General features: G+C 49.4%; 1 protein-coding gene across 1 annotated transcript in view; it reads left to right on the forward strand.

Moving 5' to 3' along the window:
• Nucleotides 1–9,697: 9,697 nt before the first annotated feature.
• Nucleotides 9,698–25,000, forward strand: part of LOC135810278 (uncharacterized) — a 31,011-nt gene continuing 15,708 nt past the window's right edge. Inside the window, exons 1-3 of the mRNA XM_065323760.1 lie at nt 9,698–9,989; nt 17,569–17,743; nt 21,872–22,052. Coding sequence (XP_065179832.1) covers nt 17,693–17,743; nt 21,872–22,052 — 232 coding nt within the window. The 5' untranslated portion in view covers nt 9,698–9,989; nt 17,569–17,692. The remainder of the gene's footprint in view (nt 9,990–17,568; nt 17,744–21,871; nt 22,053–25,000) is intronic.

A 25,000-nucleotide genomic window follows, 5' to 3' on the forward strand; every position in this document is an offset into this window, starting at 1 on the left:
GTTGTAACCGGACCTGTAAACAGTTATATAGACCACGTTTCGCCAGGGGATTTCAGATTTCTATTTACTAACGGGGTTTATGTAGTAACCGGACTCGTTATAATGAGGGAGGACCTGTACCATGTACCGTTTGTAAGTGTTCGTTTCTGAGGGAGGGCGGTTGAAGAGAAATGACTAGTTTTCGTTTCTATAATAAGTATCGATATTAAATTTTATGGATGGTCCCTAAGTTATAATAAAGTGTAGCTTAACTCTAATATCTGCTCTTTCTTTACTCCATCATCTCCCACAGGCCATTAGTCTACATACAACAGCTCGAAGGGAGGTGAACGAAATAACCTTTTCTTTCCTTTTTGAAAGTTGGTGGGATTGAACTGGCCCAGAGGGGCTCTGCTTTAGTGCCCAATATGGAATTAAAGTTCAACTTTGGTGAATTGCCAGAAAGTAAGCAATGCAGTCTGCAATTTCTTGACTCAGGGGCGTCAGAAGGAATTTTAGTGTGGCACGGTCAGCCATCTGAAGTACAATTTACTCGTGGGGGAGTGGGGACTGAGCCGAAATTTTTGGAAATTTAAATCCCAGATCATGTGTTTTATTGATTTACGGTGTAACGGGGGCAAGAAGTGGTACGGTCAATACCGTAGTGACCGTACCGTGTCCAACGCCCCTGGTTGTGCTCGTGAAAATGATAAAAATAATTATTATCATGACTTGGTGTGTGTGTGTGTGTGTGTGTGTGTGTGTGTGTATGTGTGTGTGTGTGTGTGTGTGTGTGTGTGTGTGTGTGTGTGTGTGTGTGTGTGTGTGTGTGTGTGTGTGTGTGTGTGTGTGTGTGTGTGTGTGTGTGTGTGTGTGTGTGTGCAGTCTTCTGTTCCGGGTGTACGGGTCCGCTACCGTGTCGGCAGGAAGCTTGTTGGGGATCGGACCGCCAAGTCTCGACTGGCCTCCACTGACGTCACAGAGTCCCAGTTTGCTGATGATGCGGCTCTCTACACCACCTCTTTGAGCCACCTGGAGACGATGACAAACGAGTTTGTGTCCTGTGCTTCGGGTGGGGGTCTAACTGTGAGCGTCCAGAAGACCAAGGCCATGGCGGTGAACTGCTCTCACCCGCCACCTTCCATTGATCTTCAGGATGGAGGAAGCGTGGAGGTTGTGGACAGCTTTACCTATCTTGGCAGTGTCCTGAGTGCAGACGGTGCTCTGGACAAGGAGCTCACCTCCCGTCTTGCCAAGGCCTCTCGTGCTTTTGGCGCTCTCCAAAAGCCAATCTTCGGGTGTAGCGGCCTATCCATTAAGTCTAAGCGTCTTGTCTACAAGGCCATTGTCCTCCCTACCCTCTTCTATGGAGCAGAGACTTGGCCCATGAAGGCCCGGCAGATGAATCGCCTGAATCTGTTTCATCGCTCATGTGTCCGTTCCATCTTGGGAGTCTCAAGGAGCGATCAGCACTCCCGTCATCTTAATACTGCTGATCTAGCCCAGAGAGCGCGTCTTCCTGAGGACATTGGCGCTCTCCTGCGTGAGTACCGTCTGCGTTGGCTGGGTCATGTTGCCCGTATGGACGCGGCCCGGATTCCTCAACAAGTGTTGTTTGGTGAGCTCGAAGCAACCAGACCACGGCATGGGCCAAAGAAGCGTTGGCGAGACACGATTGTCGGTGATCTGCGCTCGCTGGATATTCCGGAGTCCGAGTGGTATCGGCTCGCACAAGATCGCCCGGAATGGCGCAGGCGGGTTCATCAACATCGTCTTCCTCCCCCGGCACCGAAGGACTTTCATTGCGCATGCGGCAGAGCGTTTAGGAGAAGTGGCGATTTGAAGCGTCACATCAGGTACTGCCCAACTCAGTAGCCTATCATCTCCACTGGAGATGGGGCGTCAAAGGTCAAAGGTCAAAGGTGTGTGTGTGTGTGTGTGTGTGTGTGTGTGTGTGTGTGTGTGTGTGTGTGTGTGTGTGTGTGTGTGTGTGTGTGTGTGTGTGTGTGTGTGTGTGTGTGTGTGTGTGTGTGTGTGTGTGTGTGGCAGTTCATCGCTGCCAGCCTGCACTCCCTGAACATGCAGATACGGCATTGACGGCGTCTCTCGCTAGTTGCTGCTTCCAGCATTGTCAACGCTGCAATCGCTGCTTCAAGTCCCGGGCTGGTTTTAACCGCCATAACTGCAACCGTGGAAAACGTCTTGCTGCAGCCGATAGGGAATCACTGCCGCTGATCTGCATGCATTGCCCGAAACGTTTCCGACGACAGCAAGATTTGACGAGGCACCAGAAGTCCTGCCAATGACGGTGCACTCCAAACTCTGGCCCCCTCCGGGGGTGACATTGCCCAATGGGCAGTCATGCTATAGTAGTAGTAGTAGTAGTAGTGTGTGTGTGTGTGTGTGTGTGTGTGTGTGTGTATGTGTGTGTGTGTGTGTGTGTGTGTGCGCGCGCGTGTGTGTGCGTGTGTGTGTATTTGAAAATTTTCATTCACTCGTGGTATTCACTAGCTCTGAGGTGGATGTTGCTGGGAATTTAATAATAATAATAATTATTATTAGCTTGTAGTGAGCCGAAAATACCTAGCTTTCACAACTTACAAGTGACGTTGTCCACAAGTGCACGAGCGCACGGACATCAGCAAGGGCAGCACCAATTCCATACAAGCCACGGCTGGGTCCACTCAGTACTTAGCTCCACAGTCGGTACGCAATCCAAGAGAGCACTGACTTCCCAAATAATTGCAACGATCACAAACTGAACAATTTTAAAATCAAAGCTAGGGAAACCGAGATTGCTCAAACTCAGTGAGGTGCTCAAGACGACATCCTACTGCTTCGGAACTGGTATCTAGAGATTGAAAGGTTCGGGTAGTCCATCTTTGCAAGGCAAATTATAATTATAGTACAATGTACTTCGAACTTCGACACCATCGTTCTGCCATGCCGATAAGAGAGATCAAAAGCGTCGGACTGCCACCAAAAGCGCAACCGAACGAAGCGCATGTACATGTACGCTCGTTATGGAAGATTTCACAAGTAAGTTACTTATTACTTCTCCGTTTGTACAGGAACAAGCTTGTCCCTGGCACCATACCCGTACACAAACATCCGCATTCCTTTTCTGTTGTTGTTGCAGAAGCCTGAGAAGGCCATCTTCCATATGAGGCAGTTCAAGAGTGGCAAACATGAGGTTTGACCTCCAAGTTCAGGGCGCCCATCGCAACATGCATTCAGCCTCGTGGGGTTTATGTGAGCCATGCTAGCAATACTTGGGGTGACGCCGCGACATACCATGTGCAAGGCCTGTCAACACGAGGTGGATGACGCGCGCGCGCCGGCGACATGAGGTTCTTCTGTACGTAGGTTGTGGCACACGCAGAGAAAATGCGTAAAAAGATCATAGGGGTCAAAAAAAGAGAAAATGCGTACTCGTACAGATATCTGGTGGGCATCGATCAAATGCAGGCAGAAAACTGCCAAATGTGGAAGGGGAAATTCCCAGTACACATTCCACGTGATTTCTCTACGGGAAGTAGAGCAGAACAGATTTTAAACACTGGCAAACTGTGATCCAGTCTGCACGGTGCTGCTGGGCAAACTTTGCAACCGTCAACGTATCCATAGTGACCTCCTGAAAATGCCAGGAAATGTTAAAATTTTGAATGTTCCTTTGTTCGAGCACTGCATTTGCATTACGCATTTTCAACAACCGACATGTTTGCTGGTGTGCAAAGATAATCGCGAGCAAAAGGGCCTCGGCCAAGATAAAAAAATCGGTTGCACGCGTGTGTCCAAGTTTATCGTATCCGAGTAAAACATCCTTGGAAACGTTACGATACAAGTGAGTTTACACGTTATGTGAATGGCTCAGTATAAAAGTTATAATACTATGGTCTCATTTACACAACGATTGAAAAACGTTTTTCAATCGTTTTCGAAACGTTTTTGCTGTTTACACGAAAACGATAATCGTGTACACTGCAACATGTTTTTCGGCGCGCAATGGTCACGTGCAATAAGTTGGCCTGGCGCAGGCTGGCAGCGGCATGTTTTGAGTACAAGGCTCGTACTAGTAAAAAGTTTTTGCCGTTTACACGAGAACGAAACGAAACGGAACGAAAACGATTGAAAAACACTTTGAAGCCGTTTTTCGTTTGAAACGTTTTTGAAACGTTTTTCAGCGTTGTCGTGTAAACGCTCTTATCAAAATCTGTGGAAGCGTATTCTTTTGAAAACGTTTTTGACAAAAACGTTTTTCAATCGTTGTCGTGTAAACGAGGCCTAAGGTGATTCACACGACAGGCAAATCCACGTTTAGAGGGAAATCACCATGGAGATATTCCTGCGGGCGACCAAATTTATGCGCGAGAATCAAAAGCGTCCATGGGCATTTTGCCCGCGGATGCACTCATCTGCGGGCATGTTTACGAACCTGTGAGTGTGAGATCGTACTATCGTACGGTAGTCTTATTTTTATCGAGGAACTGACAGCCTCTTGTACAGGCAAAACCAAAAATAGTTATTACCGGTATAATTACTTGCAAGTATGTAGCTAGCATGCACAGTACTGCGAGCAGTAACTATAATACACGAATAAAACAAGTGAAACTCAGTCCAAGCAACTTTCAAAATGTTGGTGTTTTTATTTTTAAAGCCAGTCAGATGCCTCAGGCCGCAGGCGTGCCTCCGCAGGCGTGCCTCCGCAGGCGTGCCTCCGCAGGCGTGCCTCCGCAGGCGTGCCTCCGCAGGCGTGCCTCCGCAGGCGTGCCTCCGCAGGCGTGCCTCCGCAGGCGTGCCTCCGCAGGCGTGCCTCCGCAGGCGTGCCTCCGCAGGCGTGCCTCCGCAGGCGTGCCTCCGCAGGCGTGCCTCCGCAATGACAACTGCAACTGGATCTCGCTGGAGGCAGCGGGACTTAGAGGATCTGGCACTACGCAAACACATGATGCTCGACCTCACCAGCGCAAAGCACAGCCGAGGTGCGAATCCACGCCATGGTGGCAGAATACTGGTCATTTCTCTTTTCAGAGATGAGAGCGGCCAAGCGCTTGTGCAAAACTGTTGCAGCTTTCCCGGCACTACCACTGGCCGACATGAGGACTGGCACGAAGGAGGCCCTCTCGACTTCCCGAGTTCTCTCCTATCTTCTCCTCTTCTCGCGTTCATGGCGGGCATACACAGCGGAGATTGAAGCAGCACGATTCGAAGCAGCATAGGGGTTGAAAACCTGTATATCAAACATTGTGCGTTCCAACCGGCCACCCCATAGCCCACTGGCAGCGATGTCGAGGCGAGCATTATCCTCTAAGGACGCAGACCGGAGGCCGAGAGAGCGGTTGCAGTTGAGGTTTCACGGATAACGAGAGAGCCACCTGGCGAATGAGGTCGGCGGTGACATCACGGATTTCATTGTGTCATAAAGACAGGAATCCACCGGTCGGGCAGGATAACGCGTAGGAGACGTCAAAGCGCGCATTGACACAAATGCAGGATGACGGCAAACGCTCCGGCACCCAGCCATAGCGCAACCACAGAACATCTCTAAACTCGAACTTAGAGAGACGAAAGCCATGGCAGGATAGAGGACGTGACGTCAGCAAAGCAGAGCTACCACGCTTGGAAGCAAGCTCAAGCTCAGCCGCATGTACCGCGCCTTCACCGCTCACAAACCTCTCCTTCAGCTGTTGCTGTGATGCCCGAGCTGCAGTGTGGACTTGGTGTTTGGCGGTCTTGGTAGCGTCTGCCACACCAGCTAGTGAGGGATCTGCCTTAACAATCCTTTCCCTGAGCTCATTAGTAACAGCTCGGGAGTGGGCATAGTGGCGAGATTGGCCAGGCCATGACGGAGGAATAGGCTTCACGAGTCTTCTCGGACAACATGGAGGCAATGCGCTTGTAGAGAGAAATAGCTGAATTGCCCATGCCATCATGTGCCGAGAAAACCACAGGAATGAAGCGTGCCCGCTCAACGTGTTGAATCCTTTCTCCGTAGGCCCGGCGCTTCTCATGCTCGTGTCGCTTGTAGCAGGATGCTGCAGATGATGAGCGATTTGATGGAGCGTGCGGATTGAAAGACCCGGATGTCCAGGTAGCTCCGTTCAAACCGCTCGCCATAGATTCCGCTCGCGACAACATCCAGCTGACCCAGGTCATCCCTCAGAGCTGTGCGATAACGCAAGTTCTCAAGGGCTGGAGGGTTGGCTCCACGTTCACGTCATGCGCCACACAACCGAGCAGCTGCGCCGTGAGATCCCTCACCTCATTGTGCCGCATGATAATGAAGCCGCCCGTAGCGCAGGAGAGAGCATGTGCAACAGTGAACGTTGCACCACACGAGCAGGTTGATGGCAGTCGGTCCGGGTGCCACCCATAGCGAAGCGCCAGCCCATCCCGAAACTGCCCCGTGGACAGGGTAAAGCCATGGCGTGCTAGTGGGCAGAAGCCAGCTAGAATCTCCTTTCTCGCTACCAAGCTCCATGGCACGCTTGACTGGGGAAGATGCATCATTTGCGAGCTCCATGGCACGGAGAGCCACCGACCTTCGCTGTTCACGCCGTACCTCACCTTTGCGGTCCCTGACCTCAGCCAATGACTCTCCCAGGATACCAGTGTGAGTGTTCATTATTTTGATGGACTAGCGCAGTAGTGATGTGCGGAGAAGCCGAGTGCTGAGTGGAGAGAGATGTAGAATCCGCCAGGGCAAGACCACCATGGCGACAGGGAAACCCAATGAGGCTACGGTACTCTTGGTTGATGTGTTGGCCAGTCAGCACTGGGATCAGCTCTGTAGTGATGTGTCGTTCCAGGCATCCCAGCTGCTCAGTCGCCATAGCTAGTGTTCGACAGCTGAAGGTCCATTTGTGCTGTAGGCCTCTGGTGAAGGCACTATATGCTGCTTGAGGTTGGGTGTGCGCATACCGGTACTCTGTGAGGATAGCTACCTCAGCAAGCCATTCCTCACACTGCCTCTGGACAAAGTTCTGGCAGTACTCCGGTGTGCCGATGGCAGCGCCAAGGTATCTATGGCCCTCCCCGGTTATGCGGATCCCTGAGCCGGCAAACACTCTTCGAGCTTCATCCAGACACTCAGGTTTAACTATGAGGACTGATTTTGAGGGATTGACTTGATAGCTGAAAGCTGGGCCCCGTTCCAGGAGGCGATCCCACCACACCTTCTGTCACACCATCTTGCCGCCAGCAGATGAGTAATCAGCATATCAATGATTATGTTGGCATGCCCCATCAGTAGCCACGCACGTGATCAAGGGGAGGATGCTGATGGCATAAATTGGCATAGCCAGCAGGTCACCCTACGTGGTTCACTCCCTTGAATGGATGGTTTCTTCCCCAACATGCAAGTTGGCGGGGCTGCGGTAGCAGTTGATGACAACCGTTGCTAGGGCTGGGAATTGCAGGCGGATGTTGTGAATACATGCCGCACGGTTGAGGCTGTTATAGGGGAAGTTAAGGCAAAAATTAAAATTTCACCAGTTGTAGTCTTCGGGGTACTGAGTCGAATGGTCTTGGTCCGAGAAAGCTGAGACGCTCCCTTCCTACTTGAATCCCAATCGAACTCGCGCACTTCCACCGAAACTGGGTGACTGCGCCCTACTAGATGGGGATTTGTATGCAAAATGTCACTAAAAGCGCCATTTCGTTCTTATAAAAGCACGGATGACCGCGATTGGCCCATATGTTGTAGTCTTTTGGACGCTGAGTCGACTGGTTTTGGTCCGAAAAGGCTGAGATGCAGCGTTCCTCCTTTATTCCCAATCGAACATGGTTGAACAAGCGGTCACGTGCTCCTGCGTACACCAGTCAGCTGGTCACCGTGCCTGCAGGGTACAACTTACTAGCCTGTTTGACCTTTTTTGGGTGCAGTCCTGTCACTCGAGTTGAACTCGAGTTGAACCTTGGTGTGAAAGTTGTCGCCTGCTGGCGTGGTGACCAGGTGATTTGGGCACCCAGGAGCACGTGACCACTTGTTCAGCCATGTTCGATTGGGAATAAAGGAGGAAAGCTGCATCGCAGTCTTTTCGGACCAAAACCAGTCGACTCAGCGTCCAAAAGACTACAACATATGGGCCAATCGCGGTCATCCGTGCTTTTATAAGAACGAAATGGCGCTTTTAGTGACATTTTGCATACAAATCCCCATCTAGTAGGGCGCAGTCACCCAGTTTCGGTGGAAGTGCGCGAGTTCGATTGGGATTCAAGTAGGAAGGGAGCGTCTCAGCTTTTTCGGACCAAGACCATTCGACTCAGCACCCCGAAGACTACAACTGGTGAAATTTTAATTTTTGCCTTACATGTAACTTCCCCTTTAAAGGCGTACTGGCGTCAGCAATCACCACACCGTCGACATCAGGGAGTTGTATACATCCGTCATGACGTGAATGGTGGCCTCAATGCCGCAGTCTTGGCTTGCGCAAAGTTGTTGGCTACCTGCTGCTTCCTGGATATCATTTTGACTGGATTGCTTTTCCAATCACGCGTCGGATCACCTCGCCGATGCCAATGGGTCTGACCCCTGGGCTTTTGGCCAGGGGCACAACCCGAGATGCAAGATAGGCCTCTAGGGAGGAGGGGTTGACATACTTTGTTGCTAGGCGGCGTGCACAGCAAGCAAGAGAATCACACAAGGCATCCGAAGCATCCGGAAAGCTGGTGCATAAGCGAGTGCCACGTGGCAGCATCCACTCCTGATGGCCCCGCAGCCCCATTTGTGTGTAGACATGCCTGGCGTATGGCATCACGGTTCAACTTCTCAAATCTGACTGGGTGGGGTGACGTGGGGAAGGGTCCTTGCATCAGGGCTTCGTGACTCAAGGGAGCTGCCTCAGGATGCTTTGTCTTGAGGACCTGTCAAACTGTTTCCCCCCGCAATCTGATCGTCAAGCTTGAGAAGACCACCCTCGGTTGATCCATCTAGCTGGCGTAGAGCAGCGCTGCCGAGATTTTCCCATCAGTAACCAGGGACGCGAAATGTCTTGTTGAGTCTTGTACCTTGGGTCTCTACTCCCGGTGGCCGACTCACGGAGTCACGCTTCAGCTGCCGCTGGATGGTCCGGCATTCTTGTCTCAGGTCACAGATGTCACCTCTATTCCATGTTTCCATTCGGCGCTGGAGGATATCCGTGAAAGCGTTAGGATTGGCCCTCGGTGACTTCTGCAGCAGTAATAGTTGGAACGTCATGGCAATCTGCAGGGCGGCTCCCTCAAAGACTCCGCCATTCCCAAAGCAGGCTAGGTATTGGGCGAGTTGCGCCACAAAGGTTTCCCCACAGTGCCTCGAGGCCGAGGAGGGCTGAAGATGTTGGGCCTGAAGTGAACTCCTTCTGCATACTCAGCATAGGCTTCCCTGATGCCGTGATGGGCCATCCATTCACCACATACATGTAATGTAGGGTGATGGCACTGATGAGTAAGTGATGTGAAAGCGCGAATCGATTCATGAATCGATTCGCGCGCATAATCGAATGGCTGCACTCACTGACACTGGCACTGCAGTCACAGGGTCGACGTCATAATAATATACGTCATTACACGTGTTTGTGATGGTGAATACTGTACTATACTTTTCGAAGTTACGTAACGTTACGTTTCATAGACTAGTACTAGTACTCAGTACTAGTACTAGTAGTACTAGTAGTACTTTTTTCTTGATCAACGTCGTTGCAACCCGGCCCGCGCCCCGCGGGTACGAGTCATGCACATTATGCTAGATTAGTAGGATACTTGCTTCCCACTTCCTGCTTGCGCATGGACGAAACTAAACTTCTCTCTTGTCAGTCCGTTGGCTTTGGGCGCTTTGCGTGTCGTTCTCCGGGTTTTGTTGGAATGAGTACTCTAGCGCAAGGAATAATTTAGAAATTTTGTTGTCCGCGCGCTCGCCTAGCTCTCCCTCTTCTCTGCTCGTCTCCGCAAGTGCGCTAACGTTAGCGACGGACAGTGGCCGTGGCTGGTGGTGGTCGTGGCGCTACGAGGCAGCTCACATCTCTAGCACAATTGTGAGTACAGTACGTTCGCGCAACTCGTTGCGTGGCGTGTTTTTTTTCTTGTCCTCTGCTCAGTACTCTGTGTGGCGCGTGGCCCTGAGTTGGGGCATATTTGTAGCTAATGTAGGTCTGCCCTGTAGGCTTTTGTTTGTATTCGCTCGCTAAAAGCCCTGTGTCTTGTACCACCATGGAATCAATCTGTACGAATGGCTCAGTGGAGTTGCCTGTCCGCGGCCTTGCCTCTCGTGGCTACTAGTACAATCTACAGGGCACATGGCCTCAGCTGCGTAGTGTGTTTCACTCGCTGCATGCTGTCGGTAGCCGTGTAGAGGATATAACCCGAGTCAGAGGGTTATACCGGCTGAATATAAATCCCGACTGCGATAGCAGGAGGGATTTATATGAGGGTACGGTATAACCCGACTACGAGGGTCATATCCTACTTATGCCAGGTACCCCTACGCATTTCCAGAACAACGAACCTATTTGGAGATCTCCTACATCATGCAGTACATGAACATCTTCTGATGGTTATCAGTTGTCAATTGAAAGAATGGTCGAGCAAGGTCAGAAGGAGATTCCTCCGTGGATGTTTGGCATAAGATTTCCTTTCAGTTCCAGTGCATATTGTAGCATCTTCATGATCTTGTCTTGAGTCGTGAGCGGTGCGGAAGTCGACTGAATTGCTGCGGTGCTGGAGTTTGTCGTTGAATCAAACTACCGTCACTAGTTAGATTACAGACTCTTTGGGAGTAAGTGTTACTATAATTATGGTACAGTGCTGATTTTCACATGCGGCATCTTATAATCAGTTTTGCTTGCAAGTAGATGCATTTGCATACACTGTTTTGTATCACATTTCAATCCAATCTAGCCTTTTCCAATCGGGTTGAAGTACATGTACACTGGTATTATAAACTTATTTACGAAGGAGACAGTGCGTTGATGATCTTCAACTCTTCGAAGTACAATGTACATTGCTGACCTATTCGGGATACTTCGTGGTTATTCGACGTTCTTTATCCTCAGATTCAGTATAATAGAATACTCTGTAGACGAATTCCAGGTCATTCTTCTTTTCCATTGTGTACTGTTCCTCGTCAGTGTGCCGTTCTGTGTGGAGTGTACACGCGCATGTGGTGTCCGTTGTGTCTGTTTATGTATGGTCCGTGCGCTGGAGTACTGCCGCCGTACAAGTTCACTGCCTTTCAGGCAGTGAACATGTACGGTGGCAGTGCCCTAGCGTACGTACCGTGCACCGGGATTTATATTCTATATAAATCCCGCGCGGGATTTATACTGGCCAATATAACCATGGCTAGACGAGCGCTGATTGGCTGAAAACAGGCCCTCCGTACCGTACCATGGTATAAGGGTCGGTTAGGGACGGACACCTCAGTCCTGCCCTGGCGATGATGATAATGCGGAATGTGTAGTTTGTGACGTTCTTCCGCAACTGTTCGTCATGGACTGTCCTGTACTGGTGTCGAAACCAATACTATTATTATTTATATTATGGTAGACTCCATGGCTGGTTTGGCAGCGTCTACTGTATCTAGTGTAGACGAGTGTTGGTTCTCTTGCGAGTCGCTTGTTTTCCTGTGTTCAGCAGCAATAGCAGTTGTAACTTCAAGTTCAGCGCTAAATGCAGTAGATCTACGGGGAAAAATGCACGCAGATAATAATAATGTTTCAAGTGCGGAACCTCTCTAACTCGGGCCGAAACGGTCCTCACGCTGCGAGCGGAGCGCTCTGCGCTTGTGCAGTGCAGAGAGGTTGCGCTCTATTTGTGCTGCTCGTTCTTGCATGCACGCTTTCATCCGTCTAGTCTGAAAGCCTGGGATTCGTCTACAATAATTATTATGTAGTCTGTATGCCGCGTGTGCTGTTTTGGAAAGGCTGAATTATCATGTGATGTTACATGATTGTACTTCCCATGACGTTTTGTCACGCTGTGTCCCGTCATGTGGAAAACATCGCGTCGCCCTGAGTGAGACTTCCACTCCATTAGTACAACTCATTAGTATCGGTATTATTATGCTTTTAGCAAGCACTACTGCCGTACTGGCTGAGCCATTCAGTGTACCTGCCAACCTGTGCAAACCTGAGCGAGGCCTCGTTTACACGACAACGATTGAAAAACGTTTTTCAATCGTTTTCCAAACGTTTTTGCTGTTTACACGAAAACGATAATCGTGTACACTGCAACACGTTTTTCGGCGCGCAATGGTCACGTGCAATAAGTTGGCCTGGCGCAGGCTGGCGGCGGCATGTTTTGAGTACAAGGCTCGTACTAGTAAAACGTTTTTGCCGTTTACACGAGAACGAAAAGGAACGAAAACGATTGAAAAACGCTTTGAAGCCGTTTTTCAGCGTTGTCGTGTAAACGCTCTTATCAAAATCTGTGGAAGCGTATTCTTTTGAAAACGTTTTTTCAATCGTTGTCGTGTAAACGAGGCCTGAGAGGACGTTGACATACCTACATGTAGGTGTGAAAGTGCATACAAATATAGGTGTGAGGCATGTGGCGAATGCACTTTTGGGTGCCAATTACCACCACCCTCAATAGCGGGACAGTCCCCTCCAAATCGGGATGGTTGGCACGTATGCTCTGGAATATTTTTGAGTGAATGTTACGGAAGGCACTGGGGCTTTTAATTATTTGTTTGATTGTTTGATATTATAGCCGTGGTTGGCTATAAGAACACTGCAATCGCCACGCAAAGTGGTCATTGGCTACCCCAGCCATGTATTGCTTGGAATAAAATATAAAATAAATAAATATTGGATGTTGGTTGCTCCAACGAGGAGCACACGCTTCTTGCCGAACTTGACACTTGACTGACTCACGACTGCCATCCGGAGCACACGAGGAGCACGTCGCACCTTCCGCTCGGCAAACCTGAAAGAAAGCACCACTCCCTGCTCAATACACAGTGTTTCGGGGAATTCACCCCTCATCAGTTGAGCTTGAGTAGGCTGAGGAAGATTGTGCCTGAAAAGCACCACTTATATACTGCTCTCCAGGCCAAACCATCACCAGGGATACAAACTTACAGAGACGCTTTGTTTCCAGCGCGACAAACACCTCGTGAAGCCCCAGGTAGCAGCGTGAGTCAGAGTCGCTCATGGAGTTGTGCTGAACAGACGTTGAGAGCCAGTATAGCTATTCACAACGCTGTCACCTCCAACAACTAGTCGCACGTCCGCGTGAGGGACAACAATAACTTTCTAAGTTCGTAAATATTGGATATACAAACTAACTTGAACGGAACTACTCTAATTTCGGAAATGTTCGGTGCTCAATATTTTCGGAATGAGGGCAAAAGGCCAGGTTATGTGAACAGAAATTTTAGGTACAGAGAAGCAGTTCCCTATTAGATTATGTGTGTTGCTGTTTGTCCGGTGTATTGAAAATTTAGGTATGCTGTCATTTACACTTTTGCTTTGTGGGTATATAAACCAATACTGATCCAGAGTTACTCATTGCTGTTTTCTGATGATCGCTTAGTGCGTGAAACTCGGAGTTAAAACACTTTCTCTGTCCTCTGATTATTGTTTGATATTGGATACACACGTTGATATAGTTTGATGTTGTTAAATCGAAGTGAATCTCACACGGCTTCATATTGGATTGATTGATTGTCTTAATTGTTTCGTCAGGCGAAATTACTGGTCAGTCGGCGACACGCATTTTTCACAAAAAATTGCGTTTCACCTGCTGGGAGAGTATGCGTGTACTCGAGTCTCATGCTGAGCACGTTTTTTTCTTCTTTTTTTCAGCTCCAGTATAGCTGTATTTTTCATTGCAAAGCCGTCCTCGATTGTTGTGTTCGTTGTTCAAACGAAGTGGACATTCAATCATGAAGGCAGAGGACATAGGAGCCTGATTGAAGTTTCTCGTGGCATAGGACGGCCACACAGAGACACTTTGGGATTTTCTGAATATAAAAATACCGTACGCACGATGCTGAGATCAATTTGTGCGATATCAAATTGTTTGTGATCTACCACATCGAGGAGAACGGGATGCAAACACAAGCTTACCGACGGTTAGGCTGCCGACCTGACTGGACAAATGATCCCTGGCTTCACCAGACGCCAGAAGTCGGACACCATGTCCTTTTCCGCGACGTCCATCTCCAAAAAGAACTCCATCTTCGTCGTGAAAAGGCTTGAAATACTCAATATTCAACCGAGATTCGCGGTCTCACCCTTTCTCAGATCGAATCATTTTTTTGTTGTAGCAGTTGCAGGGCAGATCCCTGCCACTACTTCAACAAAAGATGGCTCCAAAGCATGCCTGGAACAAGCCATATCGAGGTTGCAAGCCACCCCTCTCAGCAAAAAATTCGAAGAAATTCGAAATTTCAATTGTGGAAGATATACTATGAAGAGAATTTCAAAAAGTATGTTTCGCGGAGCGATCGCTCAACCTACGTCATTCAAACTTTGCAGGATGGTTCAGACGTACATGCTAGGCATGGAACCACAGAAGATGATATCATAGCTGACACACAGAGTCACACACACAGCAGATTCGTGTGCACAGATACTAAATTAGTGGACGTCGTCATCTTCTTCCCGCTGATCTCAAATGTACTATGACGTGCTATTTCGCCTGACGGCCACTTGGAGTGGTTAGATGATGGGGACACGTGAGGCAGGATGGAGAGGTTATGTGATTGCAAATACCTACACATTATCACATGGTTGAGATGATACAACGAGCCAGTGTCCGTGTCCTTGTTTAAACCCGTACGAAATCGACCCTTTCTAGCGAAACAGTTTTCATTTGAACGAACCATAATCTTGTAGGGCCACGTTTAAACTAAATACAATTATACTCTTATGCGCCACATTCAAATCGTGACGTTTTGCTTGTATGGTGTAAGTGCCTTTCGGTTATACAGAACTTCAGCTATAAGGCGAGACCAATAAAAAACAAGAGATTCCCGGGCCCTCCCCAAAATCGAGCCGAAGTCAATTTTTTTTGAACGGTTTATATACGGTAAAGTACCTCCAGAGCGCCACACCTTGATCTCACAGGCCAGGGAAAGGAAAACCGTATGGAAGAGTGCAATGAAGTTTGTACAGTGTGAGAACCTTAGTGTACTAAGGTCACACTTTGCAGGTTTTTGTGTGGAGCTCGTGTCCACTCGAAGGTACGGATTGACTGCACAACGTGCACTATCTGTACAAGGTTCGTGTCGTATGACCTACAGACAGGAAACCACCTCCACAAAACGACCACGAAAGGACGAGACGGTGCGGCGCTCTCGCGGTACGTTACGGTACATGTTCAGTACCGATCGTGTGAGTAGATCTGTGACAGGGAGTCACACAAACCCGGATGATTCCCTGATGTACGACTCGGGGCCATTACATCTTTGGCCAAACTAAACAACAAAAAAACTTTGTACGGGTAAACCGCTTACCTGTTGTCCGTGAAAAAATAAACAAAATTACCGGAAATTACTGTAAAAGACGAATTCATCATGCCATGCATACATACAAAGGAAAAATAAAAATATAAAAAATTTCGCCCGCCTCAATTTCACCTGGGTTCTGCCCGGGAATCTCAATTTTATTTTGGTCTCATCTAAGGAGCTAAATTCTATTGCACAATGGTGATCGTTAAATTCTATTGCACAATGGTGATCGTTATATGAGGAGTCGACTGTATGTATAGATTATTGCACGGTTAAAGAGTAGGGGGAGGATGCCAGCCGGCGGGTGGTTTGTTGGGCAATCGAGTCATCTGTCCAAGATTCATTTAGGGTCTCTCTCCCCATCTTCCATGAAGACGCTCTTGACCAGTTTTAGTTTATGGTGGTGAACAAGTACAGGTGCGTGTGTGTGTGTGTGTGTGTGTGTGTGTGTGTGTGTGTGTGTGTGTGCGCGTGTGTGTGTGAGTGTTGAAGTTTGCTGGTTCTTGAAAGCGCCACCCTAGTTGGCTAGAGTGTGAGAACAACTCTTGGAAAGTCAGGCGTCATGTCCGGGGCAGAGATTGATACTGCCACTTGTCACCTGACAAGAGTTGCCACTCGTCGCGGTGGGACGAGCCCGCGAGTGGGTACTGACAAGAAATCTGTCCATAGAAGAGTGGAGAGAGAGAGAGAGAGAGAGTCTTCAGCTTGCTCCCTGGAATGTTCGCTCTCTGCTGAACGCATCTGGCCCGATGGAGACGGCTTTCGCTCGCCAAGAGAGGATTCAAAATTCAAAATTTGGTGATCGCTGTTTTAAATCTGCTCCTGGCTTTCGGCGACACAATTGCAATCGTGGACGACGTCGTGGCGGAGCGGCTTCCTAGTGGCAGTGCTGACTTCTCTCGAACTCTCTCTCTCTTCTACTCTCCCCTGTATCGGTGGCAGGGCGGCCAAGCATTTGGCAGCCGTACACCAGGCCAAGTGTGTGTATATGTGTGTGTACGTGTGTGTGTGTGTGTGTGTGTGTGTGTGTGTGTGTGTACGTGTGTGTGTGTGTGTCCCTGTGTTCACTGGGGACGGTTGTGCTTTTTTTGAGCTCCTGCCTACTGAAAGTCCTCGACCTTTGTGAACTTCACGGAGGCCTGAGGCGGCCCTCTTTGGGCCGCCTCTAGGCCAGGGAAAGCGCATGACGGAGGGAAGCATACAGCTGAGAGACGGGACGGCAATTTGGTGCCGTCACTTTTAGTTGTACCCGACGTCGCCGCTCGCGGAGGTTTGACAAGCCCCCGAGCGGATTTCCACAACATCGTGCGATGAAATCTGTCAGAGAGAAGAGAGGGAGATGGAGACGTTGCCTGCTGTGTTTGGGCTCATGGAACGTGAGATCCTTGGTGGAGCGGGACGGCGCCATCGACACTGCTTGTGTTTCTGGACGCGTCGTGGTTTAAGCGCTGGAAGGATTGCGTTGTCTCCGACTTAAGAGTTCGTGGCCTCACCAAGGAATGGTACCCTATCGCCTGTGAGTCCCGTGCTGACTGGCGGACTATGTACGCCGAGCCTGTGGAGAATGTGCCTCAGCCTGACCCAGTGGTATGTGCGGATTGCAATCGGTCATTCTCGCGCCCTGGAGATCGTGCTCGCCACAAATGTGTGGTTGAGCGGGCAAAGCCGATTGCTGAGCAGCGAGGGGCTTGCCACTGTGGAGATTGTGGGCGTTGGTTTCGCAGCAAGGGTGGTCTAGCTGTTCACCGCTGTTCCGCACCTCAGCCTCAGCCTCCCGAGTCCCGGCAAGTCTATGTGCAGGATGCCTGCTGTGCTGCGCACTGTGCTGTGTGTGCCCGCTGCTTTCGGTCTGTGCAAGGCCGCGGTCGTCACCGGTGCTCGAGGACTGGCCCGCGCCCGACTGCCCAGCAGCGTAATTCGTTCAGCCATGTATGCGTGTGTTCTCGCCGGTTCCGTTTGCCCCACCATCTCCGGCGTCATCAGGCTGCGTGCTCCATCTTCCTCTCTGATGCCCCTCCGGGGCCCACGTGACCCCTGTGGCAGTGGCTCTACAGGACAGGACAGGTGCACAGGCTTGTGTGTGTATGTGTATTTGTGTGTCCGTACGCACATTCTTCGTTTCAAATTATTTTTGAAATGTTTTTTTTCTTTCTCTCCAGTTGTGCACACAGCTAAGGCGGACGGAGACGGCCCAAGCTCTCCCAGTGATCAGATCTAGTGACTACACACACACGCGCGCACGTGTACACGCAGGGGCATTGTCAGCGCTGCGGTCAGTTCAACATGCCTGAGATCTCCAGTATCGTCCACCTGGTTATTGCCATACTGGCAACTGTAAGTCTTGCCAGTCACATAGCTATTCTCTGTGATTAGTGACCACCTCTTATGAGAGACAACCTCCTATGGGAGACCACCTCTTGTGAGAGACCACCTTTTTTGAGCATACCTACTGTATGTTTTCAGCGCATTCAAATTTCGGCCTCCCAGGGCTAAAACACATACTGTACATGCAGAAAATTTTGTCGGTCGATAATTTCGTTCAACTCCAAAGAAAGGAAGTTCGTCTGGTTGTAAATTTTCGTCCATGGATCATAGGAGTGTATTGAAAAGGTGGACAAATCGACAGTAGTCCGGCATTTAATTTAGTCCGAAACCTCCTTGGACGAAAAAGACGAAATTAAATTCCAGACGAATATTTCTGCTTATACAGTAGCGGCTGCATTACAATTTCAGCCCGTACTGCTGCTGCTGCTGCTGCCTGGTCATGTTTGGCCAAAAATGTCTTGCGGCCGAAATTTATTTTTGCAAAGTTCAATACATACCGTAATGTCGCGTATAAAAGCAGGTGCTTACGGCCGCATAAGCCGCGGTTCGAACCATGCTTCTATTCAAAACCTGCGTCTACGTCAACATCATCAGTGTACACTGTGCAGTGGATAGATACTGGGATACTGGCACGCAGGTACCGTGCAAGTACGTCCACGTGTCTTTGCAGAGAGCGGCTTCTATTCAAATCGTGCTTCTGTGTCACGGCGCGCTTGGAAGAATCGGCTTCTGTTCGAGTCACGCTTCTATACAGGTTATGTAATGTAAGCTTTATTTTACTTCACCATATGACAGGGATGAATTTATTGTCATATTTTTGCATAGCAGTACGAAGTAGTGGTTGCGACTTCGGCGATGATTTGTAAGAAAAGGTTTGCTCCCCACACCGGAGCTCGCAGTCGTGAGTCAGTCAAGTGTCAAGAAAAGTCGGCGGAATAGCGCGAGCTCCGGTGTGGGGAGCAAACCTTTTTTTTGCATAGCAGTTTCGGCTATACAAAATCACAATTGTGTAGCAGTCTTTGATTTTGATTAGCATTTTTCTTTGAAGGGTGGGTGTTTACCACATTGTCCTTCTTGAGAGTGATGCCTGAAAGCCCATTTGCAAAAAAACGACTGAATCATAAATGTGCACGCAGATTGAGAGTGCCTGCACCACATACACTGCACTGTAGGCTTGGCATAGATAGTCTGTATGTATCGCAGTTTTCTGCGAATCACGGTGACTTTTGAGTAGCAGTAGATCGATTTTGCATCGCAAACTGCGATGCGATACAGGATAAATTCATCCCTGCCATAGGTACAGGCATTGCTGCCTTCTTGCTGTGGATCATAAATGATGCCACAGCTCCTAGGCTATGATGAAAAATAGTATGATAGATTAACCCTTTCACTGCCGCTGTCGACTGCAGTCGACAGAACATTCATGCACTCCGAGTGCCATTGTCGACTTGCGTCGACGAGTAAACATGCAGTCCCCAGTGCTGTTGTCGACTTCCGTTGACAGGCAGACCTCACCCAGTTTGTGCCTCTATTTTCGAATATTGGAGATGTTTAGCCGTGGTAGACGGCCACTGGGCCCTGGAAGGTGTCCATACCCATCGAAATACGCTTCCAGAAATATGGGTTGCCATTTGAAAAAAATCGAACCAGCGTCGTTGAAAATGCGCATCCGATTTTTAGCCGATCGGCGAGGAAGAAACCGGTTCTCACGCACTTCCACCTCGCTGAGTCGGTGCGAGTATTTTCCTCTTTCCCGTCAACTTTCATTGCACGGAGCATGGAATTTTGTTCAGACTTGGTGCCTAGCTATTACCCAAGACTCCAGGCGGCTATCCGTTGCGATAGGCGGTTGGAGTCACGGGTAGAGACAACCAGACGATAGATTCCTCGCGGACGCATTCACTGCAAACTTGACGGAAACAGCGCTGGCGGCGGTCACTGGGTCCAGAACTAAAATTTTCTAAGAACTACCACGTTACAATGGCGACCAGCACGGTCAAGAGACACTACAGGTATGTCAGCTACAACATAATATTCTTTCTACAACGACACCTACCTCTGGCTCAATACCTGACGATCTACTGCAAGCTGATGCGAAAGTGAATTACACCCGCGAACGCCGCGCTTGTCAACGGAACAGGGAAGCGCTTCACTCTCCGAAGTTGAAAAGTATTTGGACTGCTGCTAATTGGGAGAACAAACGACCACCATGGCGGCAGAACATTCCGCAGCCGTTCACCGACACGATCCGCTTCACCAAACGACTTCCGAGTTTTCTGGTGGCAGCAACAAGAATTTCGTCTGCAACGACAGGACGAAAATCTCTCGCGACTGAAGTCCTGTTGCCACGAAGATAGAGAAGATTCCGCAAGCCATCTCTTCTGCTTCCAGTGTTGTAGCTCTCCTGTCCACTGGCATATCTTTCAATCCCTGCGAACGAAAAAAAAGGATCTGCTTCTCTCTCCAAAACAACGAACACCTAACTTTACTTCGCGAGTGTCCGGGCCGATCGTGTACATAGTGTATGTAGCGCATGCGGCGCACCGCGCACTTTCGCATGACATGACACGCGTTTTTGCACAGCGGCTGGCGTTAGATCGCGCAGCACATTTGTACTTCGGATTTTTCGATTTTTTTCGATGGCAATGGCGTCCTTTGTGAGTTGTCTACCTACGATGTATACTTTGGAAAGCGATATTCCGTACAGAAAGTACCGAAATATCCAGGAAAAGTAGGCCTTTCGATTTTTCGAGCTGGAGGTAAAAAGTGCCTGGCAGGGAGGGGGTGTACAGCTCAGCTGACAGCCTGGCAGGGAGCACCTTGTCACCTTGAGTGGTCAGCTGGCAGTGAAAGGGTTAATATGATCAATATGAACAGCATGGGAAGTAATAAGATGTCATGACTGTCAGGAGGACAATTATAAAAATACCATGCAGCAGTGTATTTTATGTGTGTTGTGGTTGTACATGCAGATAATATTGATGATGGACAGCTGACAGAACGTAATAGTGTGTCATTAGCTAATGGAGTGAAGTGAGATCAAGTTCTGAAAGAGATTTTTTGAAATGAACAAGGTTTGTTAGAGAGCGGGTAGCATCGGGTAGAGAATTCCATGTAGTGCTGCCCAGAAATTGGATAGAACATCTCCCAGCAGGATTGGGTAGGAACGGGATGCGAAGTAAAAACAGGTCATGCCTTTACACGCGACACTACGGTATACAGGCGGCAGCAAGAGTATATAGCCCCCCAAGAGTGTGCAACTCCCGATACCCTTTCGGCGAAAACTCACATCACGTGGTGCAGTGTCGCAGTTGTACGTTTCCAGGCTGTTTCCAGGCCGTTTTTAGCGAGCAGAGGAGTAATGAAAAAGCACTCTCTGACAGAAACTCACTGCAGGTCTGCAAATCCCCAGCATGATCATGGCGGATATTCGGATTGCGCGCACGCTATCCTTCGTTTGTACGTAGCACGAACGCGTCTGAGACACGTGATGTGAGTTTTCACCGTCGGAGACCCCGGCATATGCAGAGTTGCACACTCTTGGGAGTTATACTTATACTCATGGTGGCAGCAGTACAGGACGAAAATTTGATGCGGCCAAAATGTGTTTTAGCCCTGGGAGGCCGAAATTTGAATGGCCGAAAAATTGTAGACTTTCAGTTAACTACCTGTGACACTGAACCTTTCGAAACGAAATTTTGCCTGCAAAGAAATTTTCTTCCACAAATGCCCAGGCCGAAAATAGTCAAGAGTAAGTATGCGCCGAATATTTGTTTACTTAAAAAGTTAAATATAGTACGGCCAAACCTGTTAAGGCGACCATTCGGATAAGGCGACCACCTGTCCTAGGAGACCACTGTGTGCTTGTGCGTGTGTGTGCGTGCGTGTGTATGTGCGTGTGTGCGTGCGTGTGTATGTATGTATGTATGTGCGTGTGTGTGCGTGCAAGCCGTGCATGCGCGCGCGTGTGTGTGTGTGTGTATATGTGTATATGTGTGTGTGTTTGTGTGTGTGTGTGTGTGTGTGTGTGTGTATATGTGTGTGTGTGTGTGTGTATATGTGTGTGTGTGTGTGTGTATGTGTGTGTGTGTATGTGGATTTATGTTGCTGTGCTTACACCCTGTGATCCCAATGCAGCTGTTCGCTATCATCGTAGTCGGAGTGACCAACGATCGTCTGATAAGCCCCTTTTTCGGGTCACTCACAGACGTGTGCTATTTAGGAAGTCCACGGCCCCTTGCTTTCCCTTCAAGCCGCGGTTGTGACACAGCAGTTGGTATTGGAGCTGTTGGACTGATTGCTGGATTCATTGTGATAGGTAGGCCAATCGTGATCTGCACCTTAACCCTTTCACTGCCGCTGTCGACTGCAGTCGACAGCGCATTCATGCACTCCGAGTGCCAGTGTCGACTTGCGTCGACGAGTAAACATGCAGTCCCCAGTGCTGTTGTCGACTTCCGTCGACAGGCAGACCTCACCCAGTTTGTGCCTCTATTTTCGAATATTGGAGATGTTTAGCCGTGGTAGACGGCCACTGGGCCCTGGAAGATGTCCATACCCATCGAAATACGCTTCCAGAAGTATGGGTTGCCATTTGAAAAAAATCGAACCAGCGTCGTTGAAAATGCGCATCCGATTTTTAGCCGATCGGCGAGGAAGAAACCGGTTCTCACGCACTTCCACCTCGCTGAGTCGGTGCGAGTATTTTCCTCTTTCCCGTCAACTTTCATTGCACGGAGCATGGAATTTGGTTCAGACTTGATGCCTAGCTATTACCCAAGACTCCAGGCGGTTGGAGTCACGGGTAGAGACAACCAGACGATAGATTCCTCGCGCACGCATTCACTGCAAACTTGACGGAAACAGTGCTGGCGGCGGTCACTGGGCCCAGAACTAAAATTTTCTAAGAACTACCACGTTACAATGGCGACCAGCACGGTCAAGAGACACTACAGGTATGTCAGCTACAACATAATTATATTCTTTCTACAACGACACCTACCTCTGGCTCAATACCTGACGATCTACTGCAAGCTGATGCGAAAGTGAATTACACCCGCGAACGCCGCGCTTGTCAACGGAACAGGGAAGCGCTTCACTCTCCGAAGTTGAAAAGTATTTGGACTGCTGCTAATTGGGAGAACAAACGACCACCATGGCGGCAGAACATTCCGCAGCCGTTCACCGACACGATCCGCTTCACCAAACGACTTACGATCGTTTCGTTCTCCGAGTTTTCTGGTGGCAGCAACAAGAATTTCGTCCGCAACGACAGGACGAAAGTCTCTCGCAACTGAAGTCCTGTTGCCACGAAGATAGAGAAGATTCCGCAAGCCATCTCTTCTGCTTCCAGTGTTGTAGCTCTCCTGTCCACTGGCATATCTTTTAATCCCTGCGAACGAAAAAAGGATCTGCTTCTCTCTCCAAAACAACAACTAACTAACTTTACTTCGCGAGTGTCCGGGCCGATCGTGTACATAGTGTATGTAGCGCATGCGGCGCACGGTGCACTTTCGCATGACATGACACGCATTTTTTGCACAGCGGCTGGCGCTAGATCGCGCAGCACGTTTGTACTTCGGATTTTGCGATTTTTTTTCGACGGCAATGGCTTCCTTTGTGAGTTGTCTACCTACGATGTATACTTTGGAAAGCGATATTCCGTACAGAAAGTACCGAAAAATCCAGGAAAAGTAGGCCTTTCGATTTTTCGAGCTGGAGGTAAAAAGTGCCTGGCAGGGAGGGGGTGTACAGCTCAGCTGACAGCCTGGCAGGGAGCGCCTTGTCACCTTGAGTGGTCAGCTGGCAGTGAAAGGGTTAAAGTATACCCTAAAATCAAATTTTCACCAGTTGTAGTCTTCTGGGTGCTGAGTCGAATGGTCTTGGTCCGAGGAAGCTGCGACGCTCCCTTCCTACTTGAATCCCAATCGAACTCGCGCACTTCCACCGAAACTGGGTGACTGCGCCCTACTAGATGGGGATTTATATGCAAAATGTCACTAAAAGCGCCATTTCGTTCTTATAAAAGCACGGATGATCGCGATTGGCCCTTACGTTGTAGTCTTTTGGACGCTGAGTCGACTGGTTTTGGTCCGAAAAGGCTGCGATGCAGCGTTCCTCCTTTATTCCCAATCGAACATGGTTGAACAAGCGGTCACGTGCTCCTGGGTGCCCAAATCACCTGGTCACCGCGCCAGCAGGCGACAACTTTCACACCAAGGTTCAACTCGAGTTCAACTCGAGTGACAGGACTGCACCCAAAAAAGGTCAAACAGGCTAGTAAGTTGTACCCTGCAGGCACGGTGACCAGCTGACTGGTGTACGCAGGAGCACGTGACCGCTTCTTCAACCATGTTCGATTGGGAATAAAGGAGGAACGCTGCATCGCAGCCTTTTCGGACCAAAACCAGTCGACTCAGCGTCCAAAAGAGTACAACATATGGGCCAATCGCGGTTATCCGTGCTTTTATAAGAACGAAATGGCGCTTTTAGTGACATTTTGCATACAAATCCCCATCTAGTAGGGCGCAGTCACCCAGTTTCGGTGGAAGCGCGCGAGTTCGATTGGGATTCAAGTAGGAAGGGAGCGTCTCAGCTTCCTCGGACCAAGACGATTCGACTCAGCACCCCGAAGACGACAACTGGTGAAAATTTGATTTTAGGGTATACTTCCCCTTTTAAGGGTTAAAAAAAGTAAATTATCGTGTCCGTTCGAACTCACGACGGCCGCTAACACCTGTGATCTGCACTTGCTTCAATAATGATCTCGCATCAAGAATCGATTGTTGTTAGACCCCCCCCCCCGTAGTGCCCCCCCCCCCCCCGTAGTGTCCCCCCCCCCCCCGTAGTGTCCCCCCCCCGTAGTGTCCCCCCCCCCCCGTAGTGTCCCCGTAGTGTCCCCCCCGTAGTGTCCCCCACCCACCCCCGTAGTGTCCCCCCCACCCCCCGTAGTGTCCCCCCCCCGTAGTGTCCCACCCCCGTAGTGTCCCCCTCACCCCACGTAGTGCCGCGCTACCGAACCGTTGATTTTTGGAGATACCGAAAATTTTAAACCAGCGAAAATTCCCGGTTTTACAGTAGGACGACGAATTCGCATTTAATTCGCATATAATTCGCATAATATTATAGCGAATTTGGTGATAATTGTAACGAACCATTGTCCATGTCCCTGTTTGAGCCAATACAGAATTGCCCCTTTATTGCGAACAAGTTTGGTTTACAACGAACCGAATCTTGTGTGGCTGCATGTAGACGAAAGTGGCTATC

The sequence above is a fragment of the Sycon ciliatum genome, chromosome 2 (assembly GCF_964019385.1).
Source record: "Sycon ciliatum chromosome 2, ocSycCili1.1, whole genome shotgun sequence".
Lineage (NCBI taxonomy): Eukaryota > Metazoa > Porifera > Calcarea > Leucosolenida > Sycettidae > Sycon > Sycon ciliatum.